Source organism: Zophobas morio, unplaced genomic scaffold (genome assembly GCF_036711695.1).
Source record: "Zophobas morio isolate AGI-343-1 ecotype UQ-CSIRO unplaced genomic scaffold, CSIRO_AGI_Zmor_V1 ptg000017l, whole genome shotgun sequence".
Classification (NCBI taxonomy): domain Eukaryota; kingdom Metazoa; phylum Arthropoda; class Insecta; order Coleoptera; family Tenebrionidae; genus Zophobas; species Zophobas morio.
This window is the reverse complement of record NW_026972122.1, coordinates 5963427-5984137: the sequence shown is the minus strand read 5'-3', so window position 1 is coordinate 5984137 and position 20711 is coordinate 5963427. Positions and strand designations below refer to the sequence as shown.

At 32.6% G+C, this 20711-nt stretch overlaps 6 protein-coding genes across 6 annotated transcripts; 5 read left to right on the top strand and 1 right to left on the bottom strand.

Annotated features, from left to right (window-relative positions):
* The first annotated feature begins 3604 nt into the window (after window positions 1-3604).
* On the top strand, window positions 3605-4751 carry LOC135130660 (brachyurin-like). Its single transcript, XM_064058087.1, has 6 exons — window positions 3605-3747; window positions 3795-3945; window positions 3995-4161; window positions 4210-4299; window positions 4352-4491; window positions 4543-4751. Exons 1-6 carry the CDS (start codon window positions 3663-3665, stop codon window positions 4708-4710), a joined length of 801 nt encoding a protein of 266 aa, XP_063914157.1. The 5' UTR covers window positions 3605-3662; the 3' UTR covers window positions 4711-4751.
* A 175-nt stretch (window positions 4752-4926) lies between these two features.
* On the top strand, window positions 4927-6145 carry LOC135130659 (brachyurin-like). Its single transcript, XM_064058086.1, has 7 exons — window positions 4927-4988; window positions 5043-5143; window positions 5191-5341; window positions 5391-5557; window positions 5608-5697; window positions 5752-5891; window positions 5944-6145. The coding sequence occupies exons 2-7, from the start codon at window positions 5059-5061 to the stop codon at window positions 6109-6111; spliced, it is 801 nt and encodes a 266-aa protein (XP_063914156.1). The 5' UTR covers window positions 4927-4988; window positions 5043-5058; the 3' UTR covers window positions 6112-6145.
* A 189-nt stretch (window positions 6146-6334) lies between these two features.
* On the top strand, window positions 6335-7496 carry LOC135130654 (brachyurin-like). Its single transcript, XM_064058080.1, has 6 exons — window positions 6335-6489; window positions 6538-6688; window positions 6736-6902; window positions 6957-7046; window positions 7099-7238; window positions 7295-7496. Exons 1-6 carry the CDS (start codon window positions 6405-6407, stop codon window positions 7475-7477), a joined length of 816 nt encoding a protein of 271 aa, XP_063914150.1. The 5' UTR covers window positions 6335-6404; the 3' UTR covers window positions 7478-7496.
* Window positions 7497-8763: 1267 nt separating this feature from the next.
* On the bottom strand, window positions 8764-9898 carry LOC135130668 (brachyurin-like). The gene is made up of 6 exons (XM_064058096.1): window positions 9777-9898; window positions 9565-9715; window positions 9347-9513; window positions 9205-9291; window positions 9007-9146; window positions 8764-8954 (listed from the first exon to the last, which is right to left on the bottom strand). The coding sequence occupies exons 1-6, from the start codon at window positions 9838-9840 to the stop codon at window positions 8790-8792; spliced, it is 774 nt and encodes a 257-aa protein (XP_063914166.1). The 5' UTR covers window positions 9841-9898; the 3' UTR covers window positions 8764-8789.
* A 2000-nt stretch (window positions 9899-11898) lies between these two features.
* LOC135130507 (brachyurin-like) lies at window positions 11899-13112 on the top strand. Its single transcript, XM_064057903.1, has 6 exons — window positions 11899-12057; window positions 12111-12261; window positions 12309-12475; window positions 12528-12614; window positions 12671-12810; window positions 12862-13112. Exons 1-6 carry the CDS (start codon window positions 12000-12002, stop codon window positions 13039-13041), a joined length of 783 nt encoding a protein of 260 aa, XP_063913973.1. The 5' UTR covers window positions 11899-11999; the 3' UTR covers window positions 13042-13112.
* Window positions 13113-19197: 6085 nt separating this feature from the next.
* On the top strand, window positions 19198-19584 carry LOC135129879 (trypsin I-P1-like). Its single transcript, XM_064057148.1, has 3 exons — window positions 19198-19342; window positions 19388-19474; window positions 19535-19584. The coding sequence occupies exons 1-3, from the start codon at window positions 19198-19200 to the stop codon at window positions 19582-19584; spliced, it is 282 nt and encodes a 93-aa protein (XP_063913218.1).
* Window positions 19585-20711: the final 1127 nt, after the last annotated feature.

Sequence of the window (20711 nt, the reverse complement as noted above, 5' to 3'; positions counted from 1 at the left end):
AAATCTCAATTGTGTTTTCTGATACTTAGTTATATGTTAACTATACGTGAAAATATATTTTTTTCAGAGTTTATAAGTGTAGCTAAATATGTTAGGCATTTGTATAAATAAAATATTTTTGGATTGATTGGTATTATTTATTTTAGAAGATTAATACAAAAAGCTTGTATATATACAATCATTTTAAATTGGGTTCGTGGGACAACTCAGTGATTTTCTGGCAAATCTATCAAATTGCGAAAAGGCGGTTCCATAATCGGCGCAATGGACAAGAATTCTTGTTCGCCTTGTGTACAATGGATTGTCTTATCCAATAAGACTGCAACGATGTAAGAGCGAGGGTTGGACAAAGAACAATTTGCGTAACACTATTGGCATGGCTCTCAATAATCCTTGCCATTGGCTTACAGTTCGAACCCCCTTGCTCATGAAAGATAAACAGTTTTACACATATGTTAAGAGTGTATTCTGTATACAGTTCTTAGTGGAGACAAATTCATATTATCAGTTTTGTTGCAAGCAAAACTTTCACAGAATTTGGAGAAATAGATCAGACTTTCTAGATTCAATCAATAAATTAAACAATATCAATTTTTTACATTCTACTTATGTTCCAAGATTAATTCATTGAACAGATTTTGATTAGTGTTTTACAGTTTACACGAACTTTAAAACTTAAAAAAAAAATTGGTCTAAAGAGTTTAGACAGTACTTCCCTCGCTGTCGGAAACTTGACGACTGCATGCCTATTGTGTTTTTTTTCTCATTACATTTTTGTAGTGGGAATTTAAAAAAAAATTGCGATGACGTCATCAACATTTTTGCAAGGACACGTATATCAGTTGGGATAGATGTAGTGTAATACTAAGAATAAAATTATTATATTCTCAAATTTTCGGGAAAATGAATTGGGTCGTTTTGAATATTGATTTGTAATAATCAATAAAATAACGAAACAATTTACTCACGTATACATATCAGAGGCAACTGAAAATCGTGTATGTATAAACATTCTTAATTTAAGATGACAGGCGTAACAGCATACGTGAGAGTCAAACAAAGAAACTGTAAACAAAACGACAATCGGTTTTATTACGTCGACTTCCGCTTATTATATAAAACATTGGATTTTATTTTAATTTTTGACGGTGGAATTCACAATTGGTTGATTTAAAACATGTCTATACCACATTCGCGGAACCTAGTCAGCTATGTTTCAACCGAGTTTTAACTTTAAAAAATTTTGTGTCTACCAAATTGGGTTGGTCCAATGTAATACTAATACTAAGTGTTGCCTTTAATTTGATCAATAAAATAAATTGACTTCATTAATTTTTTTGAGCCACCCTTTAAGAAAATCTAAAAAATATGAATGGAATGATAAATCACAAGTACAAACTCATCATATTTTCTGCATTTTAGATAGGATTTATTTAGCAAAATTTAAGGGTGACGTCACCAATTTTTTTAGAAGGGATGAACAAATACATTTTGAACAAAAGTTTACCATGCTTATAATAACTTTAAAATATCTCCAAGATTTCAAAGTAATCGGTTTTGTAATTCCTGATTAAATCGATCAAATAAATTCACGCATTCATTAATTTTTTTGAGTCAGCCTGTATATGCAAATCCAAGAATATGAATGGAATGATAAACCACAAGTAGAGACTCATCATATTTTGTACATTTTAGATAGGATTTATTCAGCAAACTTTTGGGGTGACGTCATCAATTTTTTAGGGGGGATGAGCAAATACATTTTGATAAAAAATTTACCATGCTTATAATAACTTTAAAACATCTCCAAGATTTCAAAGCATTCGGTTATGTAAATCCTGATTAAATCAATAAAATCAATTGACGCATTCAATAATTTTTTTCAGTCACCCTATATATGCAAATCGAAAAAATATGAACGGAGTGATAAATCACAAGTACAGACTCATCATATTTTTCACATTTTAGATAGGATTTATTCACCAAATTTTAGGGTGACGTCATCGATTTTTTTAGGGGGGAAGAGCAAATACATTTTGATAAAAAAATTACCATGCTTATGGTAACTTTAAAACATCTCCAAGATTTCAAAGCATTCGATTATGTAATTCCTGATTAAATCAATAAAATAAATTGACGCATTCATTAATTTTTTTCAGTCACCCTGTATATGCAAATCGAAAAAATTTGAATGGAATGATAAATCACAAGAAGAGACTCACCATATTTTGTACATTTTAGATAGGATTTATTCGGCAAAATTTTCGAGCTGACGTCATCAAGTTTTTAGGAGGGACGACCAAATACATTTTGATAAAAAATTTACCATGCTTATGATAACTTTAAAACATCTTCAAGATTTCGAAGCATTCGGTTTTGTAGTTAATGAGTAAATCAGTAAAATAAATTTTGCGCATTCATTAATTTTTTTGAGTCACCCTGTATATGCAAATCCAAAAAATATGAATGGAGTGATATATCACAAGCACAGACGCATCATATTTTGTACATTTTAGATAGGATTTATTTGGCAAACTTTTGAGCTGACGTCATCAAGTTTTTGGAGGGGATAACCAAATATATTTTGACTAAAGATTTTTTATGCTCTTTAGAGCCTTAAAACATCTGCAATATTTCAAAACATTCGGGTTAGCAGATTCAAAATTAAATTGCAAAATGTTGTTTTATAATTTTGATTTTTTTTCCAAAAATCTGGACGTTTCGGGTAAAAACTGAATTCGGAGTCGTAAACTACATGTGTAGGACTATGTTATTTTATACAATTTAAAACCTATTTACTATGTACAATTTTGAAGTGACGTCATCGCATTAGTGGTGGGGATGATTAGACAAATTTTGGTTAGCGTTTTACCATCTACATGATATTCCTAATATAAGTACAAAATTTCACAACAATCGGTCCAGTACTTTCGGAGATTATCTGTCTAATAAAAATCCGGGACGGCAGACGGACAGACGGACGGACAGACGGACAGACGGACAGACGGACGGACAGACGGACGGACAGACGGACGGACAGACGGACGGACAGACGGACAGACGGACGGACAGACGGACGGACAGACGGACGGACAGACAGACGGAAATGGGAGACCTATTTCTTCGTCTTCTAGGGGTCATGAAAGATCGAGAAAACGTAAAAGCAGAGAGTCGGCCGACGGACTCGATTACAATACTTCCTTTGCTTACGCTCGGGAAGTAAAAAGTCGTAGTAGTCCAGTAGTTCCAAAACTATCTGCATAACAAAATTTCCAACAGTCAGGTAGACGGACAGACATTTAAAAGCTTACTTCTTCATTTAAACCTATATTTTTTGCATTTGCATAAAAAATTACAAACAATTTAAAAGTACTTATTTATTTATCACTAATAAACATTTACTTATAACTAGGTATGTATTAGTAAAATAAGATACTATTGTATATTCGTGATATAGTTCACCCAAACAACAAACCACAATCCGTTAATCAATAAAATTTATCATAAATTTTCGATTGTTAAAAATTTATCATAATTGAAGGATCATAACAGCTGTATAGGAAGTAATTGTCCAGTACCGATAAAGGATAAGATAAGAATTATTTCAAGTGAATGTGTTTACACACAAATTCTCGGACGATTGATAGAACATCTAGCTCAAAATGAAACTCTTCGTTTTCCTTTTGTGCGCAAGTTTCGTGTGGTCACTGCCAAATAAAAAACCTACAAATTTAAAAACATTACCTGGTTGGTATATTTTCCAATTAAACTTTAATTATAACCTTGTTTTGCAGGTCCACGCATAATTGGCGGTTCAGAAGCAAGAACTGGCCAATTTGTATTTGCTGCTGCCATTTACACGACCACTCTTGGAGGCAACTACTTCTGTGGAGGTACTTTGCTATCAGATCAGTGGGTGCTGACAGCTGGCCAATGCGTTGATGGGTACGACAATGTCAAACACACGTGTAACAATTTTGACCGAAAATTTCAGAGCGGAGTTGTTTGATATCCACTTGGGGACCAATCTTTTAAATGGGGATGATCCGTACGCTGTAAGGGTATCTGCAGACGAATATATTCTACATCCAGAGTATGATCCGCTTAGTTTGGATAACGACATTGGATTAATTTGGCTTCGTTTACCAGTGGAATTTTCTGGTACTGTAAATAGGATATTTTTCTCTAAAATTAATTCTTGTCTTCTAGACTATCTGAGACCTGTTGACTACTTACCTTTCGCTGAATTACCCACTTCTAGCTCCGGTATGGCTATCGGATGGGGTCAAATTTCAGATGGTAATCTTGCAATATCTCTAAGAATGGGATGCTAATTCTTCGCTTGTTCTAGATGATCCAGGACTTGTCAATGATCTTCGTTGGGTATACGTCACTTCGTTATCTAATGTTGAATGTAAAACAGTTTATGGTAACCAAATTACAGACAGTATGGTTTGTGTTGACGGAAACTATAATGAAGGAACATGCATTGTACTTTTAACCAATGTTACATAATTTCGAATTACGTTTTTTGGTTTTTAGGGTGATACTGGTAGTCCTTTGGTACAAATTATCAGTCGAGGACACACAGTGGTTGCAGGCATAGCAAGCTTTGTCAGTATGAATGGTTGTGAAAGCACAGACCCATCTGGATTTACGAGAGTTTTCGCATATAATGACTGGATTAGGAACATAACGGGTAGACCATAAAAGGTTGAAGTCAAAAAATAAATAAGTACTCAAAACAAGAAGTGTCTTTTTTTAAACAATAATTTATAAAACAAGGTTATTTATTTTGCTAAAGAAACGGAAACTGTTAGAAGACGGTTCCCGAGTTCTAGAACACAGATAAAATTCGCTTAAAGTATGTATGATTTAGAATCTCAAAGGTAATAAATTTTTTAAATACCACTTTGACATATTGAGATAAAAAATAATTGTAGAAGTGCTAAAGTTGAATTGTTTATACACATTTCGGGGCTTCAAACGTAAGTCATTCTAAGCTTTCATAATATACTTATACAATTTTATTATTCTTTCAGTTGTTCCACTCTTAAAATGAAACTCTTCGTTTTGCTCTTGTGTGTATGCCTGGGACGGTCCCTTCCAAATAAAAAAATTACCAGTTTGAGGACATATACTGGTTTGCATGTTTTTCAAACATAAATCTATTTTAACGTTATTTTGTAGGTCCGCGCATAATTGGAGGTTCACTAGCACGAAGTGGCCAATTTCCATTTTCTGCTGCCATATTTACTACTACTCTGGATGGTAACTACTTCTGTGGTGGGGCTTTGGTAACAGACCAATGGGTGCTAACAGCTGGACAATGCGTTGATGGGTACTATAACATAGTACACATAGTAGCAAACCTTGACCGAAAATTCTAGTGTGGAATTGTTTGAGGTTCATTTGGGAACCAATTCCTTAGATGGAAGTGACCCCTATGCTGTAAAGGTATCTGCAGACGAGTATGTTTTACACCCCGAGTATGATCCTCTCTCTTTGAAAAACGATATTGGTTTAATTTGGCTTCGTTTACCAGTGGAGTTTTCTGGTATCTACTATAGTCAAAATTTTTGGGTAAAGTTAATTCTTCGGTTCTAGACTATTTGAAACCTTTTGAGTTTTTGCCTTTTGGTGAATTTCCTGCTGAGAGTACAGCGATGGCTATAGGGTGGGGTCAAATTTCAGATGGTAATTCTCACTATGTCTTTAAAAGTGAGATAGGTAATTTTTGAATTGTTCTAGATGATCCAGGACTTGCCAGTGACCTTCGTTGGGTATATATGTATTCAGTTGAAAATCTAGAGTGTAAAATATTCTACGGTGATCAAATTACAGACGGTATGGTTTGTGCTGCTGGAGACTACAACGAAGGAACTTGTTTTGTAAATCGGTACTATTTTAAGTACTTTCGAATTCCGTTCAATTTGATTCTAGGGAGACACTGGTAGTCCTTTAGTACAAATCGTCAATCGAGACCAAGCACTCATTCCAGCAATTGCCAGCTTTGTTAGTATGAATGGATGCGAAAGTCCGGAACCGTCTGGATTTACAAGAGTATTTACATACGTTGACTGGATAAAGAATGTAACGGGCAGAGAATGAAATTTAAAAATTATGAAATAAAGAAATAATACATTTTAGTGTATTAATGACCATAATAAAGGTTTCCTAATTTGTCAATGACTCCCTAATATTGGAAACTAAATTCCTTAACATTAATTTGCTAGTATTTGAGTTATATAACTTAAGATTATATTCAGTTAAGTTAAGTGTACCCAACGATTTAGAATTTCAAAGGTAATCAGTTTTCTAAGTACCACTTTGACGCATTGCGATAAAAAGAATACCTCTAAAATCGCTAAATTCTTATTATTTGTAGTTGTTGAGAGCCCAAAATGAAACTCTTCGTTCTCCTCTTGTGTACAAATCTTGTGTGGTCCCTTCCAAATAAAAAATCTACCAGTCTGAAAACCTTCACTGGTTTGTATATTTTTCAGTTGTAGATCTACTTTAATGTTTTTGTTGCAGGTCCACGTATAATCGGGGGTTCAGTAGCAAGAAGTGGCCAATTTCCATTTGCCGCTGCCATTTTTACAACCACACTTGATGGTAACTACTTCTGTGGTGGAACTTTGCTGACAGACCAGTGGGTCTTAACCGCTGGGCAATGCGTTGATGGGTACTATAGCGTACGCATGGGTTACAAATCTTGACCGAAAATTTTAGGGCGGAGTTATTTGAGATTCATTTGGGGACGAATACTTTAGATGGAAGTGGTCCCTACGCTGTAAAGGTATCTGCAGACGAATATATTTTACACCCAGAGTACGATCCCCTTACTTTGGATAATGATATCGGGTTAATTTGGCTTCGTTTACCGGTGGAGTTTTCTGGTACTTACTCTAACTAAAATCCTCGTTTTGGTTGAATTAGTTTTTCTCTTCTAGATTATCTGAAGCCTGTTGATTTCTTGCCTTTTGGTGAACTGCCTCCTGTTAGTTCAGCCATGGCTATAGGTTGGGGCCAAATTGCGGATGGTAAACTATGACACTTCCAAACTTCAGATGGGTAAATCTTGAGTTATTCTAGATGACCCAGGACTTGTCAATGATCTTCATTATGTTTATGTCACTTCTGTATCTAATCCTGAATGTAAAATAGTGTATGGTGACCAAATTACAGAGAATATGGTTTGTGCTGCTGGAAATTACAATGAAGGAACTTGTTTTGTATATATTTAATGATTTTAGTAACTAAGAAGTATGTACTTTTATTTTCTTTTTAGGGTGATACTGGTGGTCCTTTGGTTCAAATCATCAATCGAGGACAAGCAGTAGTTCCAGCAATATCCAGTTTTATCAGTACTAATGGGTGCGAAAGTCCAGATCCATCTGGATATACAAGAGTATTTACATATGTTGACTGGATAAGGAACATAACAGGAAGAACTGGACAATTTAACAATTAATAAAATGTAAAAAATTGAAGGAATTTTTATATTACATCTAATCAATTTCAAAATTTTCCATTATTTATGTTATCAAAAATTTTGGTAGATTTTTGGCAAAACCCAATATCTAAGCTTATAAAAACTCCTCTAAAAAGATTATCGCACGTTCAACAGTTTACGTAAACTGGTAGACAAACAAAATAGATTAAGGATAATCTTCAAATCAACAATAAAACACTTAAGGTTTAAATAACATCTGTAAATATGAAGTGGACTAAGATAGAAAGTTAAATGAGTAGGTATACTCTAATGTTTATTTAATTTTCCAGAAACACACCATATGATCATTAACTCAATAATACCGTTTCTAACCTTGTCAACATCATTTCAATATGTCGCAATGTAAATTTTAACATCAAGTTCAATTCAGTCATTTTATCTGAAGATAAGAAAAAAATGCAATGTTTGCGTCAGAGTTCCAGTGGTATTAACTCAACTGGAAGACTCAATCTTTTTTTCTAAAAAAGTGCTTTACATATTTGTAGATGCTTTTTAATACATTATTTATTTTCTGTACAAGTAGTACTTTTAAAATAAATATAATGTGGTGTCCCGATTCAAAATTATTCTTTCACCAAAAAGAAAACACATTAAAAAAATCGTTTTGGTGATGTAGTCAGCCATTCACACTTCCACGCATTCACAGTCGTCTGTATTAATAACATAACTCTGACTATAGTGAACCAAGAGTTATAAGGTTATATGGCCATCATAAAATCATCCCATTGTGTCGAAGTTAAGTTGTTTACAATAGAAAAGGTTTTAGGGTCGTAAATAACGTGTCCACTGCAGCTCGATCGGCTCTTGTGGTTTCGTTCAGGGGCGGCTTTCACTAAATATGAAAATCCACCACTACTATTTCTTTACTACCTGCAGCCGCTGAGGGTTCCGAAATAACCACTCGCTTTGAAAGCCGGTCCTGTTAAATATGAGCAAGAAATGTTTAGAAGATGATTTATTGCCAACCGGTAAGCTTAGTGCGAACCACACAAAGGGGGTATTTATTTGCGGTTAACTACTTTTATGATGGCCATATAACCTTATAGGTCTTGGTTCACTATAAATTAGTAAAGGGGGTAATATGCAAGTTCAAGGTGAAACTTTCTGGGGGAAATTAAACACTTGAAACCGTGCGTTAATTTACGCTTCAAGTTCAGTTACGGAACATGAGTAAATAGAGCAGAAATTTAAAAAATCACGTTAGTTCTCTTTAATGCAACTAGAATAAATATTGAAACTAAGGGTATCCACAAACATTTTTTTATTTATACTAGCCACTTGTAACATTTCTAATCCAGTCATTATAATGATAAACTCTAGTATATCCAGAGGGATCAGTACTTTCACACCCATTTCCGCTAACAAAAGTGGATATACCCACTACGATGGTCCAGCCTCTGCCTGCATGCTGTATTGCAGCACTTCCCGTATCACCCTAAAATGATTCCTCTATCTTCCTTATCCATTAACTGTGACCACAAACTTACCACACATGCACCTTCATTATAATTACCACTCAAACACACCATATTATCTGTAATTTGGTTCCCATATGTTATTTTACATTCTTCGTTGGATAGTACACTTAATTCCACCCAGTTCAACTGATCCGCAACACCTGCATCATCTGCAATAATTTATATGAACAAGGGTCATTCCAAAAACACGAAAAACATTAATTTAACCATCGCTAACTTGACCCCAGCCATAAGCTCGACTTGTTTCACCACTGATAAGAATTTGACTAGGAAGATTAATTTTGTCCAAGTAAACTACAACATATGGGCAAAATTCAAAAATTAGGTACTGTAAATGTTAAAAACCTACTGCTGAAAGAAACTGGTAGCCGGAGTTTAATCAGACCGATGTCGTTATCTAATGTTTCTGGGTTGTAGTCAGGGTGAAGAACGTAGGTATCTGTTGAAACTGTGACAATAGTAGAATCGGGTTCTTCCAGCTTTGTGGTACCCAAATAGATTGTAAAGAGGATAGCTCTATAAAAGTTTAGAAAGTACTTTGAGTGATAAATTAAAGAATAACATTACCCATCGACACACTGCCCGGCTGTTAGAACCCATTCACTACTCACAAGAACCCCACCACAGAAATATTTACCAGTTTCAGTGGTTTTGTAAATGGCTGCGGCATATGGAAATTGGCCTGCGATTGCTGCTTGGCCACCAATAATGCGAGAGTCTATAGAAAAATTAGTACATTATTAAGTGAATTAAATAACGAAATAACTAGTTTATTTTACTTGATCGAGCTTGCACTCTAGACCAAATGGGTAGGATTGTCAACAGTAACACCAAAAATTTCATTTTTTAGTTGAACAAGCAAGAAAAAGATTGTGCACAAGACTTGTTTTTTTTTTTTTTATGGAAAATACCGACAGGTTTATATTCCAATCGTTTTATGTTACTTTTATTGCTAGTATTAAAACATAAACATTACAGAATTTTTTTCAATGCTTGATCTTCATGCACTTTATGGTGTTCTATTCTGTATAATTTGTTCATTCTCTTTATAACAAAATTGAAAATTGAAAGAGCGCTTAGGCTTTTAGATCTAACAACAAACGAAATTGTCTTTGGTATGATCTCTAAACTCGTTGGGTTGTTTCAAATCATTTAATTTAAAAGCGTTTATTGTTACATTAATTAACATTATTAATTTAACAACAAGCATTAATTAATCGGTTATTTCTATGGCGCTAACGTGCACATGGTTGCCTATGTTTAACCATTTTTGATTCAATTTTTTTTCTCAAACTCAAATTATTCAAATGTGATTTCGCGCCGCTGTTAATTAATTGCAGCGCGAAAATTTGATTCAAATTCGGTCACTACAACATTAAGCATACCACAAGGTTCCGTTCTGGGTTCTGTCTTGTTTGACCTATATTTTTTCTGTAATCTGTTAGTTATAACCTTAACAAGATTTTAATGGCTCAGCACTAACTTATAACAATACTAATAATAATATGGAAAGTTCTTGAACAAAGTGGTCAATCATTCGACTAAAGCACCTTTCGGGTATTTAGAGGGGTCCCGGATCAGGTGGTATTTCTTTCTTCTATCTATCTTTTCTAAGCAGTTATCGATAGTAGGCGTGTAATGTAGCAGTTCTTTTACTTACGCAGCTTCTCGTTTCTGTTTTAAGTAAGTTATTCTTATTATTCTCCAAGCTTCGGTACTTTGTGCTCCTCCTATGGGATCCAATATAATTTTAAGAAAGTGAACAATTTTAAATATCTCGGAATTACGATTTTAAATAATAACTACAAAAAGCGTAATTATAAGAAAGAATTACTTAAGAAACAAAAAGTATAGGGATAATAAAAAATGTATTCAGTTCGAAGAAGATTTAAGTTAGAGTAAGATTACGTGTGTCTAAAATCATTATTCAACTGTTAATCTTATATGAGAATAACTTGTGGAAAATTAGCAAAACAAGAAACGTTATACTAGAAATTTAAGAAAGGAAGATATTAAGAAAAAATGATGGATGATGGAAGACTGGAGATCAGTGGGTACGAAGAACAAACCATGAATTGATGAAGATTTTTTATAACTAATCAATAATTACCAATGCAGCAAAAGCCCTAAGTAGTCAAGAAGGGAAATGGTGCGAAAAGATGTAAGAAAAATAAGATCGAGAACTGGAGAAGTGCAGCTAAGTATAGAACAAGAAGCCAAGGGTCACAACTAAGAATGAACATGTATTATTATGGAAAAACTTCTCCCTAGGAGACAGTTTCTCTTTTGGAAACTGTGATTGGTTGACGAATTAGAATACATGGTTCTATATTTGACAAGACACCATGATATCGCTCGAAAAAATTATCAGACAATACATGGTTAACTCCAAACACAGTAAATGTCGGTATATATCCCATTGGATTATACAAAAGGTTATTAGAGCATCGATCAGATGATGTCAAAAGTGATAGGCTTTTCTTAACACCAAATACAATCAAAAGCAATCTGGAAAATGGTTCAACAATTTTCCGGTGGGGCCAAATACCATTGTAAATGGATGCAAGATTCTGCAAAAGAGATCGAAATTGACAGGAAATTAAAACTAACAAATCCTACTATCAGAGCGTCAGCTGTTTCTGAACTGGCTAAAGTTGGAATAGATGAACAACAAATTATAAAAATTTTTAGTTTCGTTAAAATAATTTTTTTTCGGATAATTCTGGTATTAATATAAAATTTTTCCAACAATAATTTACTCATTTATCTAAGGTCTGATCATGTATATTTTAATCAAAAAATGTGTTATCGCAACCATTACTAAACAACTTTTTCGTGCTACCTTTACGATATGATTATTTATATGATAGACTTCTGTGGATCAGTAGAAAGAATTCAAACTTTGTATTAATTTAGATAAAAACTTATTTACGACAAAACAATAGCAACTAAAGTTACACTAGAACTATCTACTACACTAAAATTTTCCAAATTTTGTTGCAATGAGGACAGTTCTAATTTGTGTGCTTTGCTTGTCGCCAATTTGGGCACTTTCACGAGGTAAAACAAGACACAACATATTATTCAGTAAACACCTACAAATAAACCCCTAGGTAGTCGCATAATTGGTGGTCAAGAAGCTTACGTTGGAGAGTTTCCATACGCTGCAGCGATTTACAAGTCAACAGCTGATGGCAACTACTTCTGCACTGGAACGGTTCTAACTGACGAATGGGTACTCACAGCTGGTCAATGCGTCGATGGGTAAAAAATCTGACTTTATTTTCACACTCTAGCTAAAAACTTTAAAGGGCTATACTTTTCACAGTGGTTATGGGGACTCACAAACTAAGTGTCAACCATGAATCGGTCGTTAGAGTGGCAACAGAACATTACGTTCTACATCCAGATTACAACCCTAATACTCTGGCAAATGATATTGGGCTTATAAAGTTTAGAGCACCTATTACATTTACAAGTAAGGAGTTACATCCTGTGAAACTGTGATTAAGTATAGCTTTTTTTTTCAGCTTATATTAACCGTGCCTATGTACCGTATCTACCAGTGTCTGAAGGGACGACAGGGATAGCTTATGGCTGGGGTCAAACCTCCGACGGTGTGTTGTATAATAATGTAGCGTTATTTAATTATTGTTCTACTAAATTTATACAGATGATCCTGAACTTTCGGACACTCTCGTACATGTAACGTTAAGGGCTGTTTCTGACGCTGAATGTAGAATCACTTATGGAAATCAATTAACTGAGAATATGGTGTGTTTCGCGGGCAATTATAATGAAGGAACTTGTTATGTAAGTTGTTGCCAGAATTTACATTCTTAAAAAATGTATTGTTCGTTTTAGGGAGATAGTGGTAGTCCTATTACACAGTACATCAGTAGAGGATATATTATCATCCATGCCATATCTAGCTTTTTCAGTGCAAATGGTTGCGAGAGTGCAGATCCCTCTGGATACACAAAAGTGTTCCCTTACAATGGCTGGATCAATAATTATACTTTCCCAACTACGCATAATCACTAATCAGCCTTAAATTGTTTCAACTTATTTTTTTTTGGGAAAAAACTGTTTGACAATAAAATGAATAAGAGATACTTGTTTTGTTAGGAATACTTTATGTGACGAGAGAAGAGATTAATTTCTGTAGTGTTCTTCTCTCTCATGGAATCTTCGATCTTCTTGTTCTTTATTTCCTAAAGATGGCCCAATGAAAGTAAAAACTTATTCTTATTATTAATTATTATTATTATTAACGGTTATTAGACCATTTTGATATACTTACCACGTTGGACCAAAGTTTTTTATACATAATTTCCCTTAAAATGAAGCAGTTCTGTATGCACAGATTTATGAATTTCAACGAAATAAACATATCGTTTTTGAAATAACACCCATTCTTAACCCCATTCACACACGTCGTGCAATAAAAAACAGCAAAGCCATGTCGCCTAGGTAAAAACAGTTAGTACTTGGTAGATATTCAAAACACCTGTTTTCGCGGTACCTTTAAGAAATAAAGAAAGACACAAGTAAACTGATATTATTGATTAATATTCATCCGAAAATTTCAAAAATTACCAAAAATCACAACAAGTTTTGTTAGTTTTGATTTTTTAACAATGAACAGAATTTGGTTTAATTTATTAATTTTTCACCATTCGGAGTGGATGTTGAAAAAATACGCTTGAGAAATGATTTCGGTCGATTTTACACTATGAATATCAATGTTGAGAAAAGTGAACCCCAAAAGTGAAGTAGCTTTGGGAGTAGAATTCAAGGTGCAAACAGAAAAACAGAACATAGTCTTTGAAGAAGTGGAAAGCTATATGGATTTGGGGGTTCTAGTGGGTAATAGAGGTAATCAAGAATCAGTAATTAATTTAAGAGTAGAAGAATTTAACATACAATTATGAGGGCAAAGGAAGTCTCAAGAAAGATCAAAGTTAAAATATGAACTTCTGAAAGTCGAAATCTACAAAAATATCTCTTTAGGTAATTTTCGAAAGTGGTCAAAAATTTTTTCATAAAAAATCTGAGACATAGATTTTGACGTTCTCATTCCAAAAAAATGACGTGCCTATGCTCCCAGAGTAAAATTTTCGAAACTTTTGGTTTGGAAGAAAAAAAAATCTGCCATATTTCAAATGGGCGAGCTATCCTGGAAAAATGGAAACAGTTTCCAAAGGAATGAAGCCGAAAATAACTTCTGATATTGAAACATAAAACAAAGCTCTAAATCATTTTTGAAGGTGGTTGAAAAAAGAGCGAAAGCTTCCCAAGGAGGGTGTATAGAAAAATTGAACTTTTGAAAATGTTGTCTAAGATGTCCACTGGTCTTCGATGGTTATTTATCAGGCTAACAATTTTTCTCAAGCTTCAAAATTAAGTCCTCTTTCTCTCAAGAGCGTAGATTTTATTCAAATTCTTGATTTTATAATTTGTTTTCTGAATAACTTGGAAGTCTTGACTCTTTGCCTAAAATTTTGATTTTATTTTTATTGTGGTTGTCTTTTTTTGGAGAATTCGATTTTAAGATCTTCCTGTTCTCAGTTAAGTTTATAATGATACTCTTGCATCTGGATTTATTTTGGAAAAAAATATCAAAATTTTATAATATTTTGGAATTTAACTTTGAAATTGCAAAATCGAATAGTCTGAATTTTTTTAAATTAAATATTAAACGTTTTGAGATGATCGTAAGCATTGTAAATCGTTCATAAAAATGTATTCCTTTATTGCCTCCGAAAAAATGGATAACATCATTATGAAATTTTGCAATGGAAACTCATTTAAAAAATTACATTGACTTTAACATTACTTTCGGAAAATCTGGATTCGTTTATCTTCGACCAATTTTTTGATATCACAATTCTTTGCTTTTTCATTTTCTTTCATTTTTCAATTTTTCCATTTTTTAATGTTTCAGTTTCATAATTTTTCGTTTTCTCAACTAAAATGTTTCGATTTTTCAATTTCCCGACTTCCAAATTTTTCAGTTTTTCGTTTCTTCAATTTTTCGATTTGCAATTTTTCGATTTCACAATTTTTCAGTTTCTTAATTTTTACTTTTCTAGTTTTCAAATTTTCGTTTCCTCAATTTTTCAAGTTCTTGACTTTTATTTTTCATTTTCTCCAGTTTTTAATTTTCATTTTCTAGATTTAATATCACAATTTTTCGTTTTTTCATTTTTAAATTGAAAAATTGCAAAATGGAAAATGTGTAAAATCCGAGAATTGTGAATCAAAGAACTGAAAAAACGAAAAATCAAAACAATGAAAAACTAAAAATCTAGAAACATGAAAATCGAAAAAAATTAATAAATGAAAAAATTGGTAAGAAGAAAAAATGGATCGCATAGAAAAATTGTGAAATCGAAAAATTATAGAATCGTCAAAATCTAGTCAAAAAACTGTGACATTCAAAGATGGAATAATAATTGGCAATTACATCTCGAGAAATTGAAAAATAAAAAATGAAAATTGAAAAATCGAATAATTGAAAAATTTTAAAATCCAATAATTGAAAAATGAAAAATTCTACAATCATAAAATTGAAAAAGTAAAAAATTTTTAAAGTTATAATACATACATTAGAATGAAAAATCGCATATCAAAAATTGTAGAACCGAAAAATTGGAAAATTGAAAAATTAAAACATATAAAAGTTAAAAACTCGTTTCTTCAAAAGTTTTAAATAGTTTTGAAATTGTTGCCAAAATTGATATATTTTTTAGTGTCGTGACTCGTTTGCTTAAGATTTTGAGTTTGTTTTCAAGATTGCGACTTTTTGTTTTTGCTAGATCTACCACAATTGAAAAACTGACTATTTCATATGGCCGATTCTCAGAAAAAGGTATGAATTTTTCGAAAAAATGAAACCGAAAATGGCATCTGAAGGTCTAAATCTGCAACAAAATCTCTTTAGGTAATTTTGAAGGTGGTGGAAAAAAGGTCGAAATTTGTCGAAAAATAAAAAAATAAGTTACATATCCTTGAATTCAAGGTGGAAATTTAACAACGATGCAGCGTTTGAAGCGGTAGAAAGGTATATGGACATCGGAGTTCTAGTGGATAATAATATTTAGATGTAATCAAGAAACAACAATTAATATAAGAGTAGCAAAAATTAACAAATAATTATGCGGGTTAAGTCAAATTATGAAATCAAAAGAAGTCTCATGGAAGATCAACGTCAGAATATGAATGGAGTCGAAAATAACTTCTGAAGGTCGAAATCTACAAAAATATTTCTTTAGACAATATTCGAAGGTGGTTAAGAAGAGTTTGGAAATTTGTTTGAAAAACTGAGCTTTTTGAAAAGTTGCTTAAGAATTCATAAAAAGATCTGAGACATAGATCCCAGCGTGCTGATTTGCTCCGAAGTAAAATTTCGAAATATTCGGTTTGATATGTAGAAAAAAAATATACTCGAAGTCCTAAAATGTGAAAACAACTTCTGAAATCGAAAAAGAGAACTATTAAAATCGTTTTCGAAAGTGGTTGAAGGAAGTTCGAAAATTTCCCAAGGAGGGTATGTAGAAAAATTGAACTTTTAAAAATGATGTCTAAGATGTCCACTGGTTTTCGATGGTTATTTATCCAGGTCACAATTTTTCTTGAAGTTTCAAAATTAACTCTCTGTTTCTCAGGAGCGTAGATTTTATTCAAATTTTTGGTTTTATGATTTTTTTTCAGACTTTAAATTACTTTTAGGAGTCTTAACTCCGTTCCAAAAATTATGATTTTATTGTTATCTTGGTGACTTTCTCTTGTTTGCCAAATCTAGCGTTCTTCATCAAAATCCTAAACCGTTAGGTATATTAAAATTTTAGTTTATTTTTGAAGATCGAATCTGTCGAGAATTCATTTTCGACGTCTGTTGAAGCAAAAAATGAAGCTCCTTCTTTATCGATGATATCACCAAAATTATCTTCAAATTTTTGTAAATCTTAACGTTTTCATTGAAGGTTTGATTTTTCGGGAGTATTTGATTCTACTGTTTTCGCTACGTTTATCATGATTTCAAATTTTCTTCCAAACCTCTGCTTCAAAAGTAAAGCTTCTTTGTCGAAAATGTAGATCTTTTTTAAAGTCTTACTTTTGTAATTTCTACCGAAATTGACATATTTTTTAGTATCATGACTCTTATGCTTGATTTTGTTTTCAAGATTACAATTTTTTGTTCCTTTCCAGTATTGAAAAACTGAGCTTTTGAAAAAGTTGCCAAAAAATGAAATTCGATTTTGTAAAAAAATCGTAAGAATCATGACAGGAATTTTCTTCAAAAAAATTAAGGCGATAATAACTTCTGAAGGTCGGAATCTAGAACAAAATCTCTTTAGGTAATTTCGAAGGTGGTCGAAAAAGTTCGAATAGAGTTGAGAAAAGTAAATACCCAAAAGTAACTAAAGTAGATTTTAGAGTAGGGTTCAAGGTGCAACTATAAAAAAACGATATTTGAAGACGTAGAAAGCTGTGAGTTCCAGTGGATAATATGTAGAGGCAATCAAGAAACAGGAAAATTAAAATTACAAAAATTTACAAATGGTTATGAGAGTTAAGTCGAATTAGGAAATCAAAAGAAGTCTCAGGGAAGATCAAAGTGAGAATTTGTAAAATTGCTTTAAGCGCCAACTCTAAAATACATTTGCGCAGAATGGGTAACATTGCAAAAACACTTAATCCAATTCAAAATTCTGGGATAAGACAATGCTTGCCAAATGGAAAGCGGGCAAGATGTAGATCAAGAATCAAATGCAGAAAGATTTAGGTGGAAAATTTAAAACGATAAGCCTTAATGACCTATTAATTCTTATATACATATTTAAACTATTGCTTTATAATTTTCTGAAAGGCAATAAAGTAGTTTATTTATTTATTTAATTCCTTGTCTATTTATCTACATTCTGTTAATGTGTCATTTTTAAATTGTAGTATTGAACCATTACTAAGCGTTTTGTTCACACTACATTTACGATGTAATTATTTTATAGACTTTCGTACATCAGGATAGGATGTCTTCAAATTTCTAGATTTCTTAAATTCAATAGATAAAAAACTTATTTACTAGAGCAACCAAGCTTGCACAAAATTGTAAACTACAATAAAAATTTTCCTTGTAATTTCTTTACAATGAGAGTACAGATCCCTCTGGATATACAAAAGTGTTCCCTTACAATGACTGGATAAACAATTTAACTTTGTCATCTGTGTAATCTATAATCACTAATTAGTGTCAGTAAAAACTTTTCTGCTTAAAATTGTTTTAATTATGTTTATTTTATATGAACAGTATTTGACAATAAAATGTTAAAATGCTCTTCTCTCCCGTTCGTTCTTCTTCTTCTTCTTCATGTCCTTTACGAAAGTGGATGAAACATGGAAACTCTTTCCGAAACTTCTGTTATTTAAATTACACTCAGTTTTGCATGCATAGACTTATCAAGTAATTTTTCGTAAAGGCAAGCATTTTAATTTTATTGTACCTATTTAATGAACAAAATTTTGACGTTATTTTGTAGAAAGAAAATCAAATGATTGTTTTTGACATATTGGAAAAATTTTCTTAGAATTGGATGTTTTCTGTTTGGCAATGAAGTTGTTTGTTTATTTAACTGCGTGTTTATTTATCTAGAGTCCGATAACATTTCAGTCATAAATATGCTATTACAACCATTACTAAGCATTTTGTGCATGCTACCTTTACGACATAATTATTTTATAACTACTGTGGATCAGCATAAAATATTTAAATTTCCTTATTACATTAAGTAATTTAGATAAAAAACTTATTTATGATATCAACTAAAATTTTAATAAAAATATAAACCACAACAAAATTTTTTATGTAGTTTTTTTTACAATGAGGACAACTCTTTTAATTTTTGTGCTATTTTTCTCATATTCAAAAAGTAAAATACCAAACAACATAATTCAGACATTTACAAATAAACTCTTAGGTGTTCGCATAATTGGTGGTCAAGAAGCTTGCGTTGGAGAGTTTCCATACGCTGCAGCGATTTACAAGTCGACAGCTGAAGGCAACTACTTCTGTACTGGAGCAGTTGTGGGCATAGAATGGGTACTCACAGCTGGTCAATGCGTGGATGGGTAAAAAAACCGGTTTTGTTGTTACACGCTAATTGAAAACTTTGAAGGACTATTCTTTTTACAATACTTATGGGCACCCACAAACTTAGTGGTGACGATGAATCTATTCTTAGATTAGCAACAGAGCACTACGTTCTACATCCAGATTACAACCCAAGCACTCTGGCAAATGATATTGGACTTATAAAGTTTAGAGGACCTATTACATTTACACGTAGGGAGTTATATCATGTGAAACTGTTATGATTCGTTTTTTCAGCATATATTAACCGTCTTTATCTACCGTATGAAGCAATGGATGAAACGACTACAGGGATAGCTTATGGCTGGGGTCAAACCTCCGATGGTGTGTTGTAGATATAATTTGACGGTTACAATATTACTCTACTTGTATAAAATTATACAGGTAATCCTGAGCTTTCGGATACGCTTATGGCTCCGCCACACAGTCATTAAAAGATGCCAAAATAAGGCAAAACGCCAACCCATTTTGCGCCTTTATTTTAACAGTTGAAGAGCAGGGCGATACATGTGCGTGCTCATGACATAAAAATCTTTAAGGAAGCGACTTGTATTTTTTAAAAAACGTAGCAGTTTTTAAAATAAAAAATAAAGTGCGTAAAACCCCAGCGGATTTTTAGCGAAAACTATAACTCGGTGTGCTTTTAAAAAATATCGAGGTGATAGAGAATTTGTTTCTACTTTAGGCGCCATTCTTCGTTTTCTGTTAAAATTTTACTTCTTTTAGTTATTGTAAAAAAACTGCAAAGCATTTTGGGCAAATTTTGGTAAGTTAGGCAACCCAAAATATTAGCTGAGGCGGTAAGCTGTAATTTATGGCCCACACAATAGAGCACCTTTTAAATACCTTAAGCTTATTTGACCATCCTTTGAAGTACCTGACAATAGCATTAAGAAGGATATATATATCTTTTAGTTATATGCACTGGACCCTGTTATACCTGATACATACCTATAGTTGTGGTTCGGGTTCAAACTAGGTAATTGTAATAACTGCATTTATTGAACAATAAATTAATGATTTTATTTTTAATAGCTCTTTAATATTTTTACTGCAAGCCGCATATGGACATTTAATCTCTGCAATTGAATTAGAATTTATTAACCCATCTGGAGAAGCTCCTAAAAATTTTTTTCAAATTTGTTGGAGCTTCAAATTTTTCTTTGGCCTTTTCTTCATTGTCAATAGGAAATTGTATAGACTTGGGCAATTTTTTCATAAAGTTTTATCGGAATGCACAATACTTTTAACGGTATTTGCGATGTTAATTCCGTCTCTCATTTTGTCCTTTCTTTACTCCATTCCCTACACATTCGCTGACCACAAGTACCTTTTTCAATAGCATTTACGCTACTCTGTGACAGATTTATTAATAAATCCGATTTTTTTCTTTCATACACTTCGTTTTCGTTTGTTCATCGTTGACGATATTATTTTTACCGGAATCCAGACTTCGGATACGCAATTTTTTAATAGAGGTTTTAGTTTTATTAATCATTTTTGTTTTTTTCAATTTTTGTTCCACAAACGCCTTCGTATACTAACATTGGCCTCCCCAATT

Coding starts and splice junctions, on each gene's coding strand:
- LOC135130668 (XM_064058096.1), bottom strand. CDS start 9,840: ATGAAATTTTTGGTGTTACTGTTGACAATCCTACCCATTTGGTCTAGA. Junction 9,716..9,776: donor TAGAGTGCAAGCTCGATCAA/GTAAAATAAACT, acceptor ATTTTTCTATAG/ACTCTCGCATTATTGGTGGC. Junction 9,292..9,346: donor GCTACCAGTTTCTTTCAGCA/GTAGGTTTTTAA, acceptor CATATGTTGTAG/TTTACTTGGACAAAATTAAT.
- LOC135130654 (XM_064058080.1), top strand. CDS start 6,405: ATGAAACTCTTCGTTCTCCTCTTGTGTACAAATCTTGTGTGGTCCCTT. Junction 6,490..6,537: donor CAGTCTGAAAACCTTCACTG/GTTTGTATATTT, acceptor TTTTTGTTGCAG/GTCCACGTATAATCGGGGGT. Junction 7,047..7,098: donor TTGGGGCCAAATTGCGGATG/GTAAACTATGAC, acceptor GAGTTATTCTAG/ATGACCCAGGACTTGTCAAT.
- LOC135130660 (XM_064058087.1), top strand. CDS start 3,663: ATGAAACTCTTCGTTTTCCTTTTGTGCGCAAGTTTCGTGTGGTCACTG. Junction 4,300..4,351: donor ATGGGGTCAAATTTCAGATG/GTAATCTTGCAA, acceptor CGCTTGTTCTAG/ATGATCCAGGACTTGTCAAT. Junction 4,492..4,542: donor ATAATGAAGGAACATGCATT/GTACTTTTAACC, acceptor TTTGGTTTTTAG/GGTGATACTGGTAGTCCTTT.
- LOC135130507 (XM_064057903.1), top strand. CDS start 12,000: ATGAGGACAGTTCTAATTTGTGTGCTTTGCTTGTCGCCAATTTGGGCA. Junction 12,262..12,308: donor GCTGGTCAATGCGTCGATGG/GTAAAAAATCTG, acceptor AAAACTTTAAAG/GGCTATACTTTTCACAGTGG. Junction 12,476..12,527: donor AGCACCTATTACATTTACAA/GTAAGGAGTTAC, acceptor TTTTTTTTTCAG/CTTATATTAACCGTGCCTAT.
- LOC135129879 (XM_064057148.1), top strand. CDS start 19,198: ATGGGCACCCACAAACTTAGTGGTGACGATGAATCTATTCTTAGATTA. Junction 19,343..19,387: donor AGGACCTATTACATTTACAC/GTAGGGAGTTAT, acceptor TCGTTTTTTCAG/CATATATTAACCGTCTTTAT. Junction 19,475..19,534: donor CTGGGGTCAAACCTCCGATG/GTGTGTTGTAGA, acceptor AAAATTATACAG/GTAATCCTGAGCTTTCGGAT.
- LOC135130659 (XM_064058086.1), top strand. CDS start 5,059: ATGAAACTCTTCGTTTTGCTCTTGTGTGTATGCCTGGGACGGTCCCTT. Junction 5,144..5,190: donor CAGTTTGAGGACATATACTG/GTTTGCATGTTT, acceptor GTTATTTTGTAG/GTCCGCGCATAATTGGAGGT. Junction 5,892..5,943: donor ACAACGAAGGAACTTGTTTT/GTAAATCGGTAC, acceptor ATTTGATTCTAG/GGAGACACTGGTAGTCCTTT.